This window comes from Rhinolophus hipposideros (assembly GCF_964194185.1).
Source record: "Rhinolophus hipposideros genome assembly, chromosome: 3".
Taxonomy (NCBI): domain Eukaryota; kingdom Metazoa; phylum Chordata; class Mammalia; order Chiroptera; family Rhinolophidae; genus Rhinolophus; species Rhinolophus hipposideros.
In genome coordinates, this window is record NC_138049.1 from 26,886,039 (window position 1) to 26,907,500 (window position 21,462).

The 21,462-nt window shown below is 41.3% G+C and overlaps 1 protein-coding gene across 5 annotated transcripts in view; it reads right to left on the bottom strand.

Moving 5' to 3' along the window:
- Positions 1 to 864: 864 nt before the first annotated feature.
- SGK1 (serum/glucocorticoid regulated kinase 1) overlaps positions 865 to 21,462 on the bottom strand; it is a 103,585-nt gene continuing 82,987 nt past the window's right edge. Inside the window, exons 1-12 of one of the 5 annotated variants that reach the window (XM_081045183.1) lie at positions 9,180 to 9,768; positions 6,232 to 6,307; positions 5,720 to 5,795; positions 5,200 to 5,304; positions 5,012 to 5,095; positions 4,763 to 4,894; positions 4,383 to 4,495; positions 3,919 to 4,042; positions 3,366 to 3,461; positions 2,745 to 2,900; positions 2,546 to 2,635; positions 865 to 2,132 (exon numbers count right to left, since the gene is read on the bottom strand). In XM_081045183.1, coding sequence (XP_080901309.1) covers positions 1,965 to 2,132; positions 2,546 to 2,635; positions 2,745 to 2,900; positions 3,366 to 3,461; positions 3,919 to 4,042; positions 4,383 to 4,495; positions 4,763 to 4,894; positions 5,012 to 5,095; positions 5,200 to 5,304; positions 5,720 to 5,795; positions 6,232 to 6,307; positions 9,180 to 9,213 — 1,254 coding nt within the window. In that variant the 5' untranslated portion in view covers positions 9,214 to 9,768 and the 3' untranslated portion in view covers positions 865 to 1,964. Of the gene's footprint in view, positions 2,133 to 2,545; positions 2,636 to 2,744; positions 2,901 to 3,365; positions 3,462 to 3,918; positions 4,043 to 4,382; positions 4,496 to 4,762; positions 4,895 to 5,011; positions 5,096 to 5,199; positions 5,305 to 5,719; positions 5,796 to 6,231; positions 6,308 to 6,443; positions 6,610 to 7,363; positions 8,400 to 9,179; positions 9,769 to 21,462 lie in introns of those variants that run through there. The other 4 variants (XM_081045182.1, XM_081045180.1, XM_081045181.1 and 1 more) reach the window with 4 other exon arrangements.

Genomic DNA, 21,462 nt, shown 5'->3' on the forward strand with positions numbered 1-21,462 from the left:
GTCAGGGTACACGGAGTGCAGTAGGCTGAGAGGTTAAGGCAGCAGCCAGATCAACTGTTAGGGGACTCCTTGTTTGCTGGGAATGTGTGTGAAAAGTCTAGAAAAGTGAAAAAGTCCAAACCATTTGGATGCAAGAGAATAATCTAATTTCACGCCACATTCTCTTTCTCTACTGTAAATATTCCAGTAGGATGAGTTCTAGGAGCGGCCTCTGCACACCACACCCAGAGTGTGCTGGGTCTATGCAGTGCTGGGTGCACATGACCAGTTCCAAAGACTTGTGGCCTAAGTCAGGGATGTGCTGCTCCTTGGGGATCCTTCTCTGAGCTGATACCACTCAGTTCAGCTCTGGGTACTCTCAGAAACCGGAAGTCCTGCCAGCTCAGCTTTTTGGGAATATCCGTTTATGACAAACGTCCTCAACTTCTTTAGTGGCATTCTCCTACACCTGCAAACTGTTACCTTGATTTCCCTTTCAATCCACTGCTTAATTTAAAAAGTCTGCCTTTTCTATCAGGCTCTATGAAGGCAGAGATTTGTCTACTTTGCTCACTGCTGTATCCCGAGACTCAGAATAGAGCCTCGCCCAAAGTAGGCCCTATTACTTCAGATAAGCTAAATATCTGGACAAATAACAGAAAACATCATAGGGCAGGCAATAAATATAGGGAACATTACTTCGTGCCTGTCCTTGTGAGACCAGTAAATTGAAAAGGATTTGTTTGGATAGATTTATGAATAACTGACATCATAAAATGCTGCTAAGAAGACCTGGAATATAAATAAGTTGCCTTTAAGACCACCCTATTCTCTGGAATCAGAGCTGCTATTGGAAGCTGGAAATAATAGTATTTTTCTGGATTTAGATTTTAAACAGACCTTTTATTGCCCCCCTTAACCGAAATATACAAAAGAACACGCATGACACAATTTATGTGAATATTTTTCAAGGTTTTATTGCAAACCAAAATTGGTTTATCACACACAAAAAAGTTGTGTGGTGGGGAGGGGTAGGAATTGTACATATTATAACCATGTTAATTACAGTACATTAAAATGGTGGTTTACATTACAAATAAGCCTGTAAGTTTAAATATACTAGTGTTATAACCCAATGTACAGACTTTCTTTGTACAATACATACAATTATCAGGAATGAAAAAAACACACACATAAATAATGCCCATTTTACAGGTGACATTTTAAACAATGAAAACATCAGGCTTGACTGACAACTGGGGCATTGGTCCATAAAAACCCTTTCTAAAAATAGAAATATTTGTAGCAGCAATGCTTTCTTTAAGCATCTGGATACAAGTCATTGCAAGACCATTTCAATAAATTTTAGTTATTAACTATATCTTACAAAAAACAGTCTACACATAAATTTATCTTCCAAATATGGAAGAAACAAACAATGTCCCACATTGTAGTGTCCTGCAAGTGTCACATTGATGCTTATAACTAAATCTATCTGTGATCAAGCACACACCACACTCACACCACTGTTCGCAGTAAATCCACAAGGAAAAATAAAGAACTGAAACACTGCAACAGGAAAAGCTTTGGAGCTAACACGATCTCATCAGAAAAGGCACATTTCATAAGATTCGCGATCACGGCCCAGACAGACCTTCAGGAGGAGTTCCTTCTTAGAAAAGCGACCTCCTTCTAATCAGACTACTGCATCTGTCTAAGGCGGCACTCTGATGCGCATTTCAGAGATAGCACCACGTTGGAAGGAAGAATAAAAAACGAAAACCTCACGAGCTCCTTAAGAAGAGGATGTGCTCTTTGAAAAGCTTCCAGCAAACAGTGTGCAATGCGATTGCCAAGATGTGCAAGCTCCCAGAGGTGTGCAAATTCTCTTTTAAGATGTCCTGTCGACTGGCAGCTCTGCCAAAAGGCTAACTGAATCATTTAAAAACACACATAGATTCCTTGGAAACCAACCCTAAGACTGTTCAGAGGAAAGAGTCCACAGGAGGTGCATAGGAAAAGCCTAGGAAGGCCTCGGCAGCTTCCTTGACGCTGGCCGTGAGAAGGATGCTATCCGGAGACCTGCCAATGGAGTTGGGAACTGGCTCTTCAGTAAACTCGGGATCAAAGTGCCTCAGGTCGCTGGGTCCGCTCTACAGCAGGAAGGAAAAGTCACACTCGGTCAAGAAATCACACTGGATACAGGGCAGGGAAATCCTCGTTTGGGCTTTAAATTCTGGAGCTCAAGTCTTTAGAGCGCAATATGGAAACTCCCATAATAATCTTCCATTTCAAGCACAAAACCCAGAGGCCGCCCTGAATTTAAGTGATGAGGATGGTCCATTCTTTATCTTTTGGTACTTTCATTGATAAATGTGCCGACATATTATGGGAGGTTTGTTGGGACAAAAATTCTACCTTTTTCTAGGTAAAATAATGGTCCGTGAACAAAATATCAGCTAATTTGTTCCTTGAGGGCCTTCCCCCCTCCACCACCACCACCAACTCTGACTTAAAGAAATGCCCTTTGGACCTCCCTATACTTAGAAGAGAAAAAGATACTTACCACATTTGGGTTAAAAGGGGGAGTAATCTTCTTATTGATAAGATCATCCCAGTTAATCACAGAGAAGAAGACATGATTCTTAATCTCCATCTGTTGAGAAGAAAAACAAGATTAATTTAGACAGGCAGAATGCAAGAAGGGCAATGAGATCCAGTGTACTTCCCGGACAACCCAGGAAAACAGGAAAAAAATGACTCACAAAGTCGTCCTTGGCACCCAGCCTCTTTGTCCGGTCCTTCTGCAGGAGGCCCTCCAGGAGGTGTCTTGCAGAATTTGTAATATTTGGCTTCAACTGGAGGGGCTTGTTTAAAATGTTGTCGTACATCTCAGCTGTGTTTCGGCTGTAAAAAGGAGGCTGAAAGAAGAGAGAAAATTACTTAGTATTTAATTGGCAGTTTTGTACAGCATATATTACCAAGAGAAAAAGACAAACTGCAATATATTAAGCTGGATTTGAGTCTTTTCCCCTTGATAGGTTTTCTTTGCCCTGGATTTTTAAGTATCTATTTTGCAACTCTTATCGGGGGTAGATGCTAATAAAGCCTCTCACTCACACAGATTAAGTGTGGTCACATTTAGTAAGATGTGAATTTACAAAAGAAAAATCCACGAAGTAAGGATTTACCCTAAGATACTTATAAAATAACCAATATTCCTCTTGATAGCATTGCCTAAGCTTACTGATAAAGGGCAAGACACAATAACCAGGTCTGCAATAGGGCCCATCTGCTCAGAAAAGTCTGGATATTAAGAAAATTGCTTTCTAGGGAGCATTATCAAACCCAGGGCAATATTTTGTGATTCTCAATGTACTACTCACCAGGCCATACAGCATCTCATATAAGACGGCCCCCAGGCACCACCAGTCCACGGTCCTGTCATATGGCTGCTTATGAAGCACCTCAGGTGCAAGATACTGAAAGACAGACCAACAGAACAGAGTTTAGAGCCCATGAAACCAGCCAACACCAAGTCCAGGCATGCACTTTTAAAGGGCTGAGGAGAAACCCTGGGTCCACTTGGAGAACATATTTCTTTAGATTACTTCCTGATAAAGCTGCTGGCCTTTGAGGCTGACTGACCACTGATTATATACTGATAATCAGGAAGCTTTTGGGCACCCAATAGTATCATCGTTAGGGATTTAGAAATCTTTTATGCCATGGATCTTACAAACAACTAGTTTTAATTAAAGCAACATAGGCCTTGGAATAGCTCATGTTGCGTCAAACAGCAAATTTGTTTTACTTGCACTGAATTGGATGAAGAAATCTTGCAGAACAGTTGACTCCTTTGGTAGTTAAAAGCATTATTGCACTTATCTCTCCGGGAAGGAGGGGGTAGAGCAGGCACCAAATCAAGAATGCTCTTACCTCTGGTGTGCCACAGAAGGTGGATGTCGTGCCATTGTGTTCAATGTTCTCCTTGCAGAGCCCAAAGTCAGTAAGGACAATGTGTCCCTGTGAATCCAGCAGAATATTCTCTGGTTTTAAGTCTCTGTTAAAAAATGAACAGAAAAATAGTTGCATAAGTTAATTTCACTTCGTAAGACGTCCTCTCTAATAATTGCTGGGGTATGAGAAGCATTTTAAACTCACTGTAGTTGTACAGTGAATACAAAAGGGAGTCCTTGTTCTGCTAATCTATTCTGGATTAGGCACAATCCTAGTTGGCTAGTTCCCTAGTGGCATGGAGTCAAAGCAGCTCGCATGCCGGGAGATCTGGTTTTAGGTGACCAACTTGTACATAAACAAAGATTATTTTAAGGCCCTGTCAAAGGCTAGGACTATGTCTCCTTCATCCAGAGGGAGGTAGCCTGAAGAACGTTTCAGCTCACCTATAGACGATGTTTAGAGAGTGAAGGTAACCCAAGGCACTGGCTATTTCAGCAGCATAAAAACGGGCCCGTGGTTCCAGGAAGCAACGCTCCCTCTGGAGATGATAGAACAACTGCAGGAGACAGAACAAAGTTAATCTGGGTTGCCAAAGCCTGATAACAATGCATTTAATTAGTATTGACTTATATAGCTAAAGAAAACAATTGCAGGAAGTGGCCCTAAATAGTCTATTAGCTATTTGAAACCTGGCAGGTTAAAGGAAATGCTAATTCTGGTAACTTTTCCCCCCTAAGTGTCTTTCAAAAACTTTCTTCTCAAACTAAAACCAAGTAGGCAATGCAGACACAAACAAGGTTTGCTCGTATTCCCTTCTGCTCACCTCTCCACCGTTAATGTAGTCGAGGACAAAGTACAATTTGTCAGCAGTCTGAAAAGAGAAGTGAAGGCCCACCAGGAAAGGGTGTTTCACATTCTTCAGTAGAACATTCCTCTCTGACATAATATGCTTTTCCTAGGAAAAGGACAATTAAGATTTAGTGGCAAATTTGAATGTGGCACCAAAATCCCAAGGTGAAACTACTGAATGAAAATCTATCTCCAACCTCAACTTGTCAAGCACATCTCATACCTCCTTCTTTTTCAGGATGGCTTTCTTCTGTAAAACTTTGACTGCATAGAATGCTTCTTCTGCTTTGTGTCTTGCTAGAAGAACCTGAAATTTCAATTAAAAAAATTAATTTTTGCTATTCACATCCAGGGAGAATGTAAAATGTGTGCATGAACGACTGTAAGTGAGGTCTTCAGATTTAAGATTACCTTTCCAAAACTGCCTTTCCCAATCACTTTCAAGAAGTGAAAGTCAGATGGTTTAGCATGAGGATTAGATGATGGGCCAAGGTTGATTTGCTGAGAAGGACTTGGCTGGAAAATAAAATGTTTTCTTTTAGTATCTTTGTTTCAAAGGAAGACACCAATAATAAAATACAGCCAATGTCAAAGACGTTACATCTGCAAATGACTGAGGCAAGTCATCATACATCTATAAACACAGTCAAAACGACTTTTCATGTTAATACACATTAATATTTCAAATTAGAGTATGAAAACTATACACAGTGTTATTGTAAGCAGATAAAACTTTTATGAAACATACCTTTTAAAATACTCTGACTCAGTACTTAAGTGCTTATGTCATGTGTTACAGTCTGAACTAAAGAGGCATTCCTGCCTTACTACTAATTTCTAGAAATGCCATTTTAATTCATCAATGTAGGAATACTAACTGACTCATTTACGAGATTCCTGCAGAGGTGCACCACAAATAGAGAATACTTACTGGAGGAGAAGGGTTGGCATTCATAAGCTCAGGCTCCTGAGGTTGGGAGATTTTCAAAATGGACTGAACTTCAGGACTGCAAAGAAGAAACGATTTAGAACTTCGTACTTTGCCACCAGGGGGCACATCGACACCAACAATGAGTTTCTGGATCAACTTTTCCAGAATTTCGTATTTAAACTAAAAACATCCAAACCAATTACTCAGTGAAAGAAAATAATAGCCAAAGACAATAATAAACCCAGCTAAATAGAGATGAGGGGTGTTCTTCATGGAGATGGATGAATTAGACAAACATGAAAATTTTATCTTACATACAGCTCTAGAACACACCAAATCTGCAAATTAATTTTAATGTTTAAACTGTTTTAAATAAATTGTAATATGTAAAGGGATCTCCAACCCCGGGAAAGTCTTCGGCTTCCTGATTAACACACTGATGAGACTGTCTTTACCGCTGGTACACTGAAACTATACTAACTTTTCTTTCCCCAAATATCCCCCAAACTTACTGTTTGCATGCATAGGAGTTATTGGCAATCTTCTGAATAAAGTCGTTCAGACCCATCCTCCTCTGCTTCATGAAAGCTGTGAATTAGAGAGGACAAATAAACGTTTAAATGCCTTCATAGCATCCAACGCCACACGCACTAATCTGACGCGGGACCTTCAAAAATGTTCCACTTGCCATGCCCTAGAAATCCAACCTTATAAGTACACTCACCGATGAGAATTGCTACCATTCCCCTCATTCTGGAGTAGGTGAGGGTGCCTCTAGCAGCCTCGGTTTTCACTGTCATCGCCTCAGAGAGCACAGAGGAGGCACAGACGGCAGTTATTGGGAGACCGGCTGAGCCCACACTGCTCTCGGGCCGTGCCGCCCGTCTTATAAGCTCTGAGCCGCTGCGGGGGCGGGGCCCGCGGCACAATGCGGACGTCGCGCGCCCAGGCCCCGCCCCCTCCCTGCCCAGGCCCCGCCCCCGGCTGCCGCGCGGCTCGGCAGGCAGCAAAACTGCTGGCGGCTGGCGGTTACAGGCCAGCCCCGGGAGGGGGGCGCGGGGACCGCCCTGGGGGACCTGGCGCGGGGCGGCAATCTACCTCTCTGGCTCTAGGGCCTGAGAGCGGGGAACCGCAGGAGGAACGGGTGGGAGGGAGGGAGGGAGGGAGAGCCCGGAGTAATTTTCCACCTTTCTCCTTTATTCTGCCCTGCGAGAAAATCAGAGTCGCGGCACCGAGGTGCTCGCCGCCGGGTGCGCGGCGCCCGGGTGGCTTTGTGCCTGCTCTGGTTTCGCAAACCCTGATTGCGGATTCACTCCCGGCCCCGGCGCCCGTCCTCTTTCCAAATTCGGACGGCGGCCTCCCCCGCCCCCGCCCGGCGGCCGCGCGCCACCCGCAGGGGTTATCTGTGGAGAGCAGGGTGGCCGCGCCGGAGGGGGCCGGGGGACCGCCCCGCGCGCCTCGTCTGCGGGGTCAGCGTGGGGCCCAGGCGCCCGGCCAGTCGCCCCGCTGCCCCGTCCCCTCCCCGCCGCCCAGCCCTCATCCGTCCACTCTCAGAACGACCACAGACACCCAGTCCCTCTCGCCGCCGGAGCCGAGCACCTAGTGGGGGAGTGACACAAATACGCGCGTGCCGGTGGCGCTTACCCAGGCCGGTTAGCAGGAAGGACTCGCTCCTTTTCTGCGCCTCGGCCCTCTTTTTGTGGCGGGGCCGGAGCAGGGACTCCAGCCGGGCCCTGGCTAGCGCGCCCTGCATCTCCCCCATGGAAAGCGACGGCGGGGCGCGCAGCCGGCGAGGGCGACCAGAGAACACTGACGTTCCCTTGAAGGAGCCGCCGTGACTCAGGCCGGGCAAGATTTCCTGCCCCGAGTCCCAAAACAAACAAATGGCCCTTGTGCAGCGCCGAGCCGCTTCCGAAAACGCCTTTTTTGTGCTTTTGGCCAAAGCCAAGCAAGGCTGAAAAATCCCAGAACTTGGAAGAGGAGGAAGGAAAGAAAAAGAGAAGGGGGAGGGAGAGGTCAGGAATGCGTAGGGGAGGGGGCGGAAATAAAATTCGTCTCTGCACTAAAGGGGGAAAAAGTATAATCTGCATCGCACTTCCCCCCCCCCCAATCTCTGAGAACATTCTGTCCTTTCCGCGTGTAGTTTTTTTTCCTTGCATTTTTAATCCCCGCCATACAAGAACACGTGAGGAAGTGGCAAATTAGGGGAGCAGTGGCTCCGCGCGAGGGGCCGACCTGGCGTGACCCCACGGCGGCGGGGGCGGCGCGCGATCCGCATCTTGCGGCATCATCCACTCGGCCGGTTCTTTCTCCCGCGATCCCACCAGGAAACTATCCCGCTATCCGCAAGGTCACATCGCATTGTCTCAAAAGTCCCTTCGTTTGTCCTCTTCTTCCCTACTTCTCCCTCGGTTTATTTCAAGGACTGTCCGTGTCTTCTTACAGTTTTTACCACCTGGCTCTTTCAAGTCCCAGAGCAACTGTGACTCTTTAGCTCCTGAAAGATGAGCGAGGAGCCTCGGCTCCAGAAAGCAGAGTAGAGAAGGGAGTTCAGCAGAGTAGCGGCCCGGTGCCTTCCCGTAACCCCGCAGCTGTGAGATGCCTGGAAGCTGCAATCTGACCGCCGGCGCGAGAAGTCGCGCCAGAGCTGGCGCGGAAGCGGCAAGCACCGCCACTGGGCAAGGAGCTAGCAGATGGCTGCAAGTTACTAAGGTTTGCAGGGCCCGGTACCTGGCACTCCCTGGTGCTGTGGGCAGTGGTTGCCCCGCCGTGACCCCTTACTGCGAAGAGCCTTACCATTTCAGAGTTGCCTACTGATTCCGAAATACCAGCTGTCAAACCAAGAATAGCATTGAAGCGGTTTTCTTTGGTCCTGGACAGGGATTTGTTTTGCAGGAACAACCACCTCACTTGCCCTAATATGATTTGTGGCCTCAATTTTTCTTGGTTTGCTCAGTTACCACAGCCCCACAATGGGAGAAGAGAGCATGCATCATTTCTCCTGGAGACGGGCTGAGAAATTTGGCTCAGTATCCACTCGTAAAAAAAGTGCTTACTTTTGCCTGAAATTGATGCTCCAACCTAAAGCAAGGTTTAGGAAACTCCAAATCATAGTCACTGACCCACTTCTGCTTCCTCTTGCGTGGATTCTTCATATAATGATTTGTGATTGCCAGTGCCCCCGCATACCATTTCAACTAGCCTAGCCCAGCACAGTCATGCTCCCACACCATTCCTTCCCCTTTTGAGAGAGCAAATTTTGCAAAGACTGTCCAGAAACACCAACTTGCACAAAGATTTCTGCTCGTTTGCTTTTAAAGGGTTAAATTAAGAAATCTTCCATCAGAGACACTTACCCCTCTACATCCTGTGCCTTCCCCATGCCAAGTAACCCCAAATCCTCTGAATCATCTTTGTTTTATTCATTTCATCCAAATTATAGTAGTAAAAGCAGACAAACCTTTCAAAGGGGATTTTATAGCCTCCTCTTTCATTCTTCAGGTTGCCTAGGATGTGAAGGTTGAAGATTACTTCCTGGAAGCTGGAGGTAGTAGATAGAGCTCAGTTAGGGTTGGAGTAGCCTCCTGGTCTGTGCCTGATAAGGCTGGAGGCTGAGATGACATGGGAGCACGAGTCAGAGGCGGCCGTCCCTGCTCTGTTATCAACCCCACTTTATATAAAGGCAATTTACATACAGGAAGGGAGCAAGCTGCAAAGTTCAACACTGGACCATTTATTCCCTCCATTGCAACATCACCCAGAAAATTATAGTCATCAGCGTCCTGGGTTTATTATACCCCCAGCAAGCCACACAAAAAATGTAAGTGGACTGATTATCATCACAAATCAGTCCAGAAAATCAAACACATGCATAGAGTTCATTTTCTCAAAGAAGCTCTGCCGCTCCAGCACGCATTCCAGGAAGAACTTGGAATTTAAGTTAAAGAGCTCTAGGTGGAATATAGAAGAGGCACAACCTTATGATTTGTGGTTGGAACAGAAAAGGACTGTCTGATGTGTTTCCTCCTCCCCCTGCCCTAACGTTCAGCAGTTGGAGACGAATGGTCTGCAAAACTTATCATTTAATGGAGAGAATCAAGTTGTTGAGACTGGCTTTTCTTCCAACCGGATACCTGATGGGTGGAGCAGGCGCCCCCTGTTCTGTCCCAGCAACCTACTAAGACTTCCGAACAGGAAGGTGACACACGGCGGCGGGTGTATGGGGTAGTGGGGAGGTAGGCTAGGGAACTGCGTGTGACGCGAGCCTGTTAACCGCACAGGCTTTAGGTTGCCCTGTGGCCACTATTCAAACGCTTGATCGGTTTCTTCCTTCCCGTCGCCAGCCTCTTTCTTTGGTCCAGATTGTCCTCGTATGAGGAGGAATCTGTCCCCTTCTCTCTTACTTCCTGGTGGCGAAGCGGCCAGAGTTGCCTCACAAAACTCTGCTTGTAAATGCAGCCTAGAGGGCGATCGCGTTCTCTGGGAGAACCACTCCAGAATGCCTGATTATCCCCCTTCTCTCCTGAGGTTTAGTCAGTTCCAGATAATTTCTCTACAACACCTTGTGCAGCCATAGAAAATACAGACGGCTTGATATGAGATAGGTTAATTGCGTCTTCACTCCGCCAAGCCAGTCCTCTCACATTAAGACCTCATACTGGGCAAACTGCAATCAAAACTCTCATATGGAAATGATTCATCAAAATGGAAAGTTTGCACTGAAACAAAACATTTTCTAGTGCATGTGTATTTTAATACTTCAGAAAGTCATTTTAGCTCTTCTACTTTATTTTTCCTAAATGATGGACTATAAAAACTAAACCCTGAAACTTTTACTAAGATATGACCCTTCTCATTTAATTTAAAGATTCAGAAAGCAAATAACTGGTATTTCTCAACATATTAGAGGAAATATTTTGAAAAATATTTTTATAAGGACTTAACTATATTCCCACTTGGACTATTTCTTAACTGTATCAGCTGTGTTAGTCTCCCTTTCCTAGACACAATACCAGATTGGTAACAGGGCAATACTGCATTTCCTGGAAAATAAGACCTGGCCGGACCATCAGCTTTAATGCGTCTTTTGAAGCAAAAATTAATATAAGACCTGGTATTTTATATTATATTATATTATATTATATTATATTATATTATATTATATTATATTATTATATTATATTATGTTATGTTATATTATTATATTATATTTTATATTATATAAGTCCCAGTCTTATATTGTATTAAAATAAGACTGGGTCTCATATTAATTTTTGCTCCAAAAGACGCATTACAGCTGATGGTCTAGCTAGGTCTTATTTTCAGGGAAACATGGTATAATTGTTTTGTATAGCTCAAAGTGTTACACATTCCAGAACAATCCTGTGTAGTTTAGTTTCCCACACTTATTTATTCATTAGTTGATGCTTATAGAATTCTTTCCCTGGCACATCACCAAAAAAGTACACAGAAATGCCAGAAAATGTAATTATTACTCTAGAGAGCAACTAAATGGATGTTTTTGTTTGTGTTTTTTTTTTTAAATTTTTATTGGGGAATATTGAGGAACCATGTGTTTTTCCAGGACCAATTAGCTCCATGTCATTGTTTTCACTCTAGTTGTGGAGGGCTCAGTTCACTGGCCCATGTGGGAATCGAACCAGTGACCTTGGTGATAAGAGAACTGCGCTCTACCCACTGAGACTAAATGGATCTGTTTTTAATGAAGGTTGTCACCAACTGCACGTTTTTTACAGTATTCATCAAACAGGAAATGATGACAGATGAGTTTATTCAGGATAGCTATAATAGAAAAGTAACTAGCAATGGTAATTAAATAAATAGCTCCTTATAGAACACAGGTTCTTTGGTGATTATTACCTTCCGTATTCATAATTGTTAAAGTTGACATGCATAATAGAGATAAGAATGTGATACAGTAGGCAACTAAGAGAAGAACATGTTATCTAGAATAATAGTGTTAAGAGTTATTTAAACCCACAAAACTATATCCTTTCTATACATTGGGCTTATTTATATTTTCTAAGACAGTAGTTTTGAAAAAACAAGACTATATACATAAGAATTTTGGAATAGGGTTTTGTTAGATAATATACGAGTACATGAAGCTGTCTAGTATGGAGGCCTTATGTTGTTTTCCCTAACTGCATTTTTTAACTATTTTAAGAAATTATTGTTTTTTTTCTGGGTTGGGCAGATGATAGGCAAAATTGTGATGTAACAAAACTTGCTTTTAGGACCAAATTTATCTTTTTATACTCCTTTTCTGTCACTTTAGTTGACTCCTCTGCCTCTCCCACCTCCCACCCAGAGCCCTGGTACACTGTGCGGTCCCCCACTCTTAACTATTGCCTCTCACTATACTTCCCACTAATGCCAACTGCCTCAAAGCCCCACACTCAGCTAATCACCACTGTAGACCTTGACCAGATCTATCCTTCCTCCTTTCCTTCTTTCTTCCTTTTTTGCCCTCTTCCTTCCTTTCCGTCCTTCATTCCTTTCTTTCTTTCCTCCCTCCCTCACTCCCTCCCTTCCTTCCTTCCTTGCTTCTTTTCTTCCTTCCTTTCTTCTTTTCTCCCTCTCACCTTCTTTCCCTCCCTCTTTCTCTTCCTTCCTCCCTTCCATTCATTCACGCAAGCATTTAATGAGCACTTTTTAAGTACAAATATTAGGATCAAGTTACATCAATATGAGTAATCCAGTTATCTCACTTCACAGAAGCTCTCATTTTAAGTGGGGATACATACATGTAAATTATGTACATATCCACAACAAATGTTATGGATGTTTCTACTGGGGAGAGGCAGCAGGCATGGAATTGTTGAGGAAAGTCTCCACAAAGAAATTACATTTGGGCTGATCTTGGAAAGACCAGCTTGGTACAAAAGAGGAAGGTTTTAAGTAGAGCAGTAGCATGAATACCAAACTCTAAGGTGCTATACGGCACCTGTGGAATAATTTGGAAATATGTTCCTTACTCAGACCAGCAAAATGTATATGGCCATGTTGCCACTATTGTTGAAGTAAGAAAACAGCACTTTCAAGTGAAATTAAAAAGATTTTAGCTGGCACAAATTTGCCTCTCTCTCTCACTGCCCCCCTCCAATAAATATGGAATTCATAATGTCTTAAATATATATCCAGGGGAGGCTGGGTGGTTCAGTTGGTTAGAGCACAAGCTCCGAATGACAGGGTTGCCGGTTCGATTCCCACATGGGCCAATGAGTTGTGCCCTCCACAACTAGACTGAAGGACAACGACTTGGAGCTGATGGGCCCTGAAGAAACACACTGTTCCCCAATATCCCCCAATAAAATGTGTATATATATATATTATATATATATGTACATATATATTATATATGTACACACACATATATGAAAGAAACAATCACTTAACAAAAAAAAGATACAGAGATTTCAAAAAGACATTTAAAAAACATAAATATCCATCTCAAGGACTGACGATTATTAGCCAGCATGGGCACCTCTGTGTCTGGTACAGCTCTAGTCATGGTTGGAGTTCATTCATCCATTCATAAACAGATTCTTCTAGAACTATGCATCAGACATTGTGCTAGATGCAGGAGATACAGTAAGAAACATGAGTTCACAGGATGAGGGGTAGTTGGGGAATTGACTGTAAAGGTAGATTGAGCCCGAGCATCAAGAGATCTAAAAGCCACCCAAGGAAAATGCCTCCACCAAGGCTGTTAAAGTGACACATTCCAATGTGTTTGGGGGAGTTAATTCAAACCAAAATGTGGTAGATAACTATTAATCTTTCTATTAAGGGTATTTGCTTTTATTTTTAATACCCCTATCTCATTAAACATGAACAAATTTACATACACAAACACATAAGGGAGTGTTGGAAGTTGGAATGGGGGAATTTATGTAGTTGGAAGATGAATGCAAGTTTAGACAAGCACAGGGATTAGCAATTTTTCTGGGGGGATAACACCAATGTTCTATACCCATCCCTTCTGGAGAATGAGGCCACAGGAAAGTGGGCAGGGTGAGTGAGGACATGGTTTTGTAGTAAATCTTTTATTTCAATCAGGGGATAAATGAAAGAAGGAAGGCCAATGACGTCTCTTGGTGTGGATGGAATGGAAATCTAGCTAGCAACAAACCAATAGGTCTGTGACGGGCTGAAAACTCACCTTATCCCCATCTTTGGAATGTCGTCAATGTCTGATGTAGCATAATCAAATGAACAATAAATAAAAATATAACTGACCACTAGAATACAACATGAAGGGCAAGGAAGAGCACATATCTGAGAGCTTTTTGTTTAGCTTTCAGTATTGACCTGAAAAATGACATCCAGGGAACCTTCTTCATCATCATGAAAAATAATACACAAGCAAAAATTTTTGGAAAAAAATTAAAGGTCAAAATTCAGTATTATTGGTGACTTTCTAAACACAAGAGGACTATGACCTTACTGAAAGTCTTATATGTTATTGACATAGATTTAGTGTGAGGCATTTTTTGCTAGGCATTTATTTATTATTAGGCATTTGCATTTTAAAAGACCTTTCAGTTCAATTCCAAACAATCACTTTGTAATGACAAAACATCTGATATTGTAGAAAAGCCAGAGAGCTTTGGAATCAAGGATCCTCTCCCTTCACTCTGTCCAGGGCAAACCTACATACATGCCCACCTACTTCTTTCCCCTACTAGTCCTGTGGCCCAGCATTCAGGCAGCGCAGGGCTTGGAATTTCTTCACAGGCTGAATCCCGGGGACACACATATTAAAGACGTGACCTACACAAAGACAGTATAAAGAGCTCTTTCACCCTCACTTTATTTACAAAGTGCCAATAGTAAATAAGGAGGCTGGATTTCTGGCAGACATCTGTGCCAAACTAACGTGAAACCTGAAAGATTTAATTGGTTCATTGTAAATCTTTCCCCAAATCGCTCCCATTTCTGACCCTATCATCCATCTAGTAAGAAGCAACAGAAGCTCAGGCCACCCCTACGGACTGTTTCCTGTAAACACTGCCTACAAATTGCAGCAACAAAATAAAGGGTAGTTGGGGAACCAGTAGTATATTAATCAGTAGTGGGAAAACAGACAGGCAGAAGGTCGATGGGCATCATTTTAATGTAAAGCAACTTAGGGAGTTTCCTTTTGGTTTCAACCCTGAAGATAAGCTACATAAATGTTTATGTCACCCCCCCAAGCAAGCTCAGGAGTGTCAGTAACAGGCTGAAGGTATACTTTAGTAGGCTACAGCTGAAGCTCATTACCTGAGACATAGACAAGGTATTCTCTAAACCCTAATCTATTCATCTGTATGATGGAGATACTCCTACTTAATATAAATTGTGAAAAATAGTTGAAATGAAGAATTTACTAAGGACCACGCTCAAGTTGGAATCTCACGTAGAAAAGAAATCTATGTTCCTTAACCCCACTGTACACATATTATCACTACAAGCAGAATGAATCGTACAACACAAAGGCTCCAACAAGTCAAAATGGTAATGGTATGTGCTGTGGTTAAAGTGCAACAACACTATAGGCCACTTACTCTGCTGAGCAGGGGATGGACTGAGCAAGGATAAACCTGTATTCTTCAAACTTCCTACCTCTCCCTTGGTCTCCCTACAGACAATGCTCCAGAATGGATTGTATCAAAGAACTAAATGCCATGATAACAGAATAAAGACTTGTTTACCATGTGTTTGAAGTAAAGACTTAAGTTTTGGGTGAAAAAGGAGAGAGGAAGCCAAAAGCTAACCCAAAGGAATTTGCAATTGCTCATGGTGGATAGGAAACAATGGAATGTAAATGTGGGCCTATTGAAAGGTCAGACTCATTGAAAGAGGGTCAGAGAAGGCCAGCTAGCACAGGAGATGCCTTTTCTAGGTCATTTAGCTTATCTTTCAGTTAGGGAAAGAGGAGCAAGCTCCAAAATGATCTTGGCCTGTTACTTGTGATCATGCAGACCACCTCTTTTGTGCCAAGCACTGTGCTACACCTTGGATCCAACAAGGATAGCTGAGATAGGCTACACTCAGGGAGGGCAGGGTCTATGTTTATTTTGTGAAAATGAATAGCACTTTCCCCAAAGGAAAGGGAAGTTTACAGATAGTTACTTTTCCTAAGACCCAGTTATGCCTCAATACCATTAAAGCACAGCCTTGGGTGTGTTTAACCATTTAGAATATTCACTTTTTCAAATGAGGAATGAGCTGAAGCTGAGTCCACCTACAGCTCTAATATTGTACAGTTCTGTGATATATGGGAAAAGAAATATAAAAGGAACTTCTGAAAGCCTGGAACCACTTCACAGTGGGTTCCTGTAATAATGCCCCACACCCAGATAATCCTTCGGACCCCACCCTGCCTCTCCACATTGTAAACTTCAGTCAGGGATTTTGTGCTCTCAGTTATTTAAATCTCAGGGGCCTCTCTGAACCTCTAGTTCCTTGAACACTGGACAGCACATTTCATTTTTCTCACTTATCCATCCTCCAACTACAACCCTCTACAACTCCCTCTCTTTCCACTCGCCCCTTTGTCCCCCATGCTGGCACCATCTTGGCTCTCTGTTGCATTAGCAGATCAAGCCTGTGTTTCTGCCCTGGGGACTTTGTTGGTGTCGTGCCCTCTACCTGGAAAGCTTTCCTTCTGACACTCATCCAGCTGGATCCTTCCTGACATTCAGATCTCAGAGTAAACATCACTTGCACAGTGGACCTAAAGTAATCAGCTGACCATCCTTTGTCATGCACCCTATCTCAATTATCTGCATATTAGTTTTATTATCTGACATGCTTCTTGGGTTTATCTTTTGGCTCCCAAACTAGAAAGTAGCCTCTGTGAGACAGGGATAAGATCTGTCTTATTCTCCGTAGAATCCCTGGTATCCAGAAGAGTGCCTGGCCAATAGGAAGTGCTTAACAAATGAAAAAGTTTAATATGCCCCCTATATATGTCCAGGCACATAATTGCTTCTCAACCAAATGTAGAATGCTCCCCTTCACCTAATTAATAATCAAGGGTACATTTCCTAGCAGTCACTTTACATCTCACTATAAAAAGCAAAACAAGATCAAAGCAAACAAAAACCCCTTGGATTTAGTGATTTTATTTCATGTTACGTATTATGCTACTCAATTGCTTCGGAAAACTGAGGGAGTAGATTTTATGAATGACGTACAATGAACAAATTGAAATTAAAACTGTTATTTTGGTCCAAAAGGGATTATTAAACAATCATATTGAATGACCATTTTTCAAGAAAACTAATGCTTTTTTTTTTTTTTTTTTTTTTTTTTACAGACAATGTTTAATGGATAGTTTTCAAGTTCAGCCTTTGTCAAGGCTTTCATTTGCTTGGTTAAAATGCCAAGTTAGCCTCTTGTTCCAAGGACCACAGATAATCTTCTAACGAGTCAGAAAAACATGTATCCTTTTTTTCTCTCCTTTTAACATTGCCCCCCAAATTCTCTTTCGCCTCAAATTCCTTGCTGTCTATAAAGATAGGATTTAAAAATGAGAAGCCCATTAGGTCCCATGATCTTTTACCTCCGTTTTCAGCTGAAGGCCCTCTGGCCTGTTCTGTTTATGAACCTCCTCAGTTTTGCAGGTATGGAATGATCATGTTCACAAGGCACTAGCAGTTGACTGAGGAGAATTGCCCTTTCTTTAAGGAAAGTGACAGCAAGCTACCTTTCCAGGAGTGTCAGAGTTCAGGGAGGCAGCCTTGGTGCTTTCAATGTCTCTTCCCAGCATTCTATGATTGCCTGGCATAGTCTGTGAAAGTATCTGAAGGCAATGTCAGCAAAATGTCACACAGGATTTGCAGACACATAGGAATAAAGGGAGGGAAAATCCTCTTCATTAATGATACCATATGAGTTTGGTTGGTAGAAAAGAATGTTGCCTTAACCTGTTTAACTTCTGTCGTATACCAACTTTGCCCATGCACGTCAGAACCTGTCGTCCAGCCTGAAGACACAGGGGATAACATGGCCGCTTCACAGACTATTTTCTTTCTGTCTTGCAATCATAGAGTTCTTCCATAACTTTCTTACTGTCAGAAATCCTGAATAAACGTTTAATACAAAACACTTCTACTTAATTTTCTTTTAAAATGTCCTTCTCTATGCAATAGTAAGACCTTGATAAAAAGAACTCCTATCATGCAGTGCACTTTAAGGTGTAGTTTAAAACCATAGCAGAATGACCATTTTGTTGTCAGAAGTGGCAAGAGCCATAGCACATGTGTAGGTGCTGCAAATGCTTACTACCAAGTTGGTGGATAATTGCATTTTTATATCTGTGATTATATATGCATGTGCGTGTATTAGTCAGGGTTCTCCAGAGAAACAAAACCAATACTGTGTGTGTGTGTGTGTGTGTGTGTGTGTGTGTGTGTGTGTGTGTGTGTAGAGAGAGAGACAGAGAGACAGAAACCGAGAGATATTGTAAGGAATTTGTTCATACAATTATGGAGGCTGTCAAGTCCAAAATCTGCAGGGTTGGCCTGAAGACTGGACACCCAAGGAAGAACCAATGTTGCAGTTCAAGTCCAAAGGCTATCTGTAGGCAGAATACCTTCTTACTCACAGTAGATCAGTTTTTGTTCTATTAAGACCTTCAACTGATTAGATGAGGCCCTTCACATTATGGGGAGCAATCTGCTTTACCCAAAATTCACAAATTTAAATGTTAATCTCATACGAAAAACACCCTCACATAAACATCCAGAATCTTTGGGCACTTTGGCCCAGCCAAATTGATACATAAAATTAACTATCACAAGTCCACCCCTTGTCAACTTGGCACCTATCTGCATCTTCTTATACTTAAGCTTCATATAAAGACAACAACAAGGTCATACTTCCAACTAACATGATACAACATCCACCTAACATGATACAACCGAAAACCTACTAACCCTTTTGCCAGAAGAGGATACAAAACCCTTGTGGGATGTTTACTTTTCTTGATGTCCTATAATTTAAATTCTATGATTAAAAAAGTATGTAAAGTTAAATACCTTTTATGTTACATGACAAGGGGGTAAGAGAGGGAAGAAAACAAAAATATTTACTTCATTCATACACACAAATGTTCAGTAAATATCGGATGTAGCTGATGAATAGTTCTCTCTGCTGGGTTCACAATGATTTTTTTTCTACTTTATTTCTCAGCTTTAAAACCCTCAGGTGAACATTAAAAGCCTTGGCCCTTGGCTTGTGACACATTTCAGTGGGAGATGTTTCTTCTAGACTAGTTAATAGGAATAAATTAATTTTTGTTTTTATGATTATATCCTAGATCGGAACTTCTATGATTAGCTGTCATAGCCTAATTTTCTAAGAGCATGTGGTTATACCATCAGACACATATGACAGTATTATTTGCTTTTGATTGTGATTATAGAATCCTTTTAACAAATAAGATTAATTATATGAAAAGAACAGTTTGGTGGTTAGGCTAAGAGTTTCAGATATATCAACCACTTCTGTTATTTCTTAGTGTGTGTGATAACACCAACCTTGTTTTATCATCACCATTTCACATAAGATATAAATGAAATCTAAAAGAATGAAAATAAGCTTTTGTATGAGACCACAAGAAAATTAAAGAGAAAAAATTAAACAGATGTGAACGAAAGATAGGGGTCATGAATAATGCCTCACTTTCTAAACTAAATAAATATGGTCACTTTAAAGAAGTTACTACAATGATGTTTATAAAACTTTATGTTTAAAATTGAAAGGAGACAAACTATCCTTAGTATCTACAATGATTCTATTTCACAATTCATAAAATGTTGCTTAAAAATCTAAAGCCTTAGATCACAAACATAAATCATCAGGATAGACCTATTTGAAATTCATTCGTCAAATCACGTTTTTTATATACATTTTTATATACCAATATAAATCCAGTTTGGCAAGTTCTGTTTAATAAGCCTTGAATTTATCTTTTAAAAGCAAAATAATTTTCTTTTTCTCTTTACCACATTGTAAATACTGTACTTTTATGTCCACAAGCTGCTCCAGTGAGCATTACTGTGGTCCACTGCCTTCTGCCTTTTCTTTTTATAATGGGAGCAAATAACCAAAGGGCAGAAATAAGTCCAACAAACATAGTTTCCATCTAAGCCCCATTTGCCACTTTCCTCTTCCTCCTTCTTATTTTTTCACAGTTCCCAGTTACCATTTTCTTTTCTTAGGATTTTTCATTTTCTTTAGGATTATTTGTTTTTTTAAGGATGACAGAAACCTTGTAAGACTTCCCAGGACTACTATTCCTTTTCCATATTCTTTTTCTTAAAACAGTTACAGAAAATTAGAATTAATATTACACACATTATATTATATGCATATATACATTATATGTAATATGCATTACATATTACATATCGTTTAAATATCAATATTGAAAAAATATTAGAAAGCACATTTACATAAAAATTGTCAAAGAGGAATGAACACACTAGACATAACTAGAATACTTCCAAGAATAATAGTAAAATTGTCTAACACAGGTAGCCTTGTTAGAACATGCTACTTCAGGATCTAACATCTTATGTACCCCATATGAGACAATTATTTTTCCTTATAGAGCAATCCTTTCTGATTTTCACAGATGGCTTTCTGACAATTTGCTTCACAAAGAGACTGGGTGAAGGCGTGTGGCTGGATCATTGTAGACTCATTGCCATTTCTAAAAATAATTCAACAGCTCACCTCAGACAGTCCATAGACCATGCACTAAATGCCCTTTTCTCTTTGTTTTAAAGTTTAAAGCTATTGTATACACATGAAATTTTTTTGGGGGGTGGGTTATTTGAATACCACTGCCAGCCTTACTTCGTGTTTTTCATAAAATTGTGAACAGATTCTATTAGTGTTAAAAGAACTTTAGGAACTATGAACCTCCTTACAGTATTCCTGATGACCATTTATTGAGTTCTTTCTTTAGTTTTTCACTAAAATCACCTCTACTTCCAAAGTTATCTCTAGCATGGCCAACTAGCATCAGTTGGTGAAGTTTTTCCGGACACCATATTCAAATATCCTCATGAAGTTTTTTAAGGAATCGCATTTCTGCACATTCCAAAGCCAGGCACAGTGGTGATGCTGAGAACACACTGATCTGCAAAGATGTTTCTTTCTGTAACAGCCACAGTTCAGTGTATCTATCATAATAGCTAACATCTGAATAAGTGGCAGACACTATGCTTTAGTGCTTTTTATGCAATAAATTTTCTTCAGATTTTGAAAATGATGTTTATATGTGACCAAATAAAATGCTTCTGTTATCAAGGGCAAAAAATCTGAAATTCCTTTTTCATATTTACATTTCTCATTTAATCTTCATAATGACCTTATAAAAAACTGTTGCTATCTCCTTACACAGTCTTAAGATCTGAGGCTTAAAAAGGTAAACAGTTGTGTGAGACAACATAGTAATGGCAAAACCAGAATGGAAATCTAGGTTTTTCCGATACCAAAACCTCTGCTTTTCACCAGTAAAATAATTCGCCTCTCCATCTGTTTCAAATGAAAAGTCCTTCACATATCTGTAGGCAGCAATCTTTATTTTAACTTATATTTACACTATTTTATTCATGTCTACTTGTGTTTTTCCAGTTTATCTCCCTGAGTTTTCAATGACAAAAACTTGTCATCTCTTCCATAGAACACTGAGCAAAAGGGGACACAATATATCTCACACC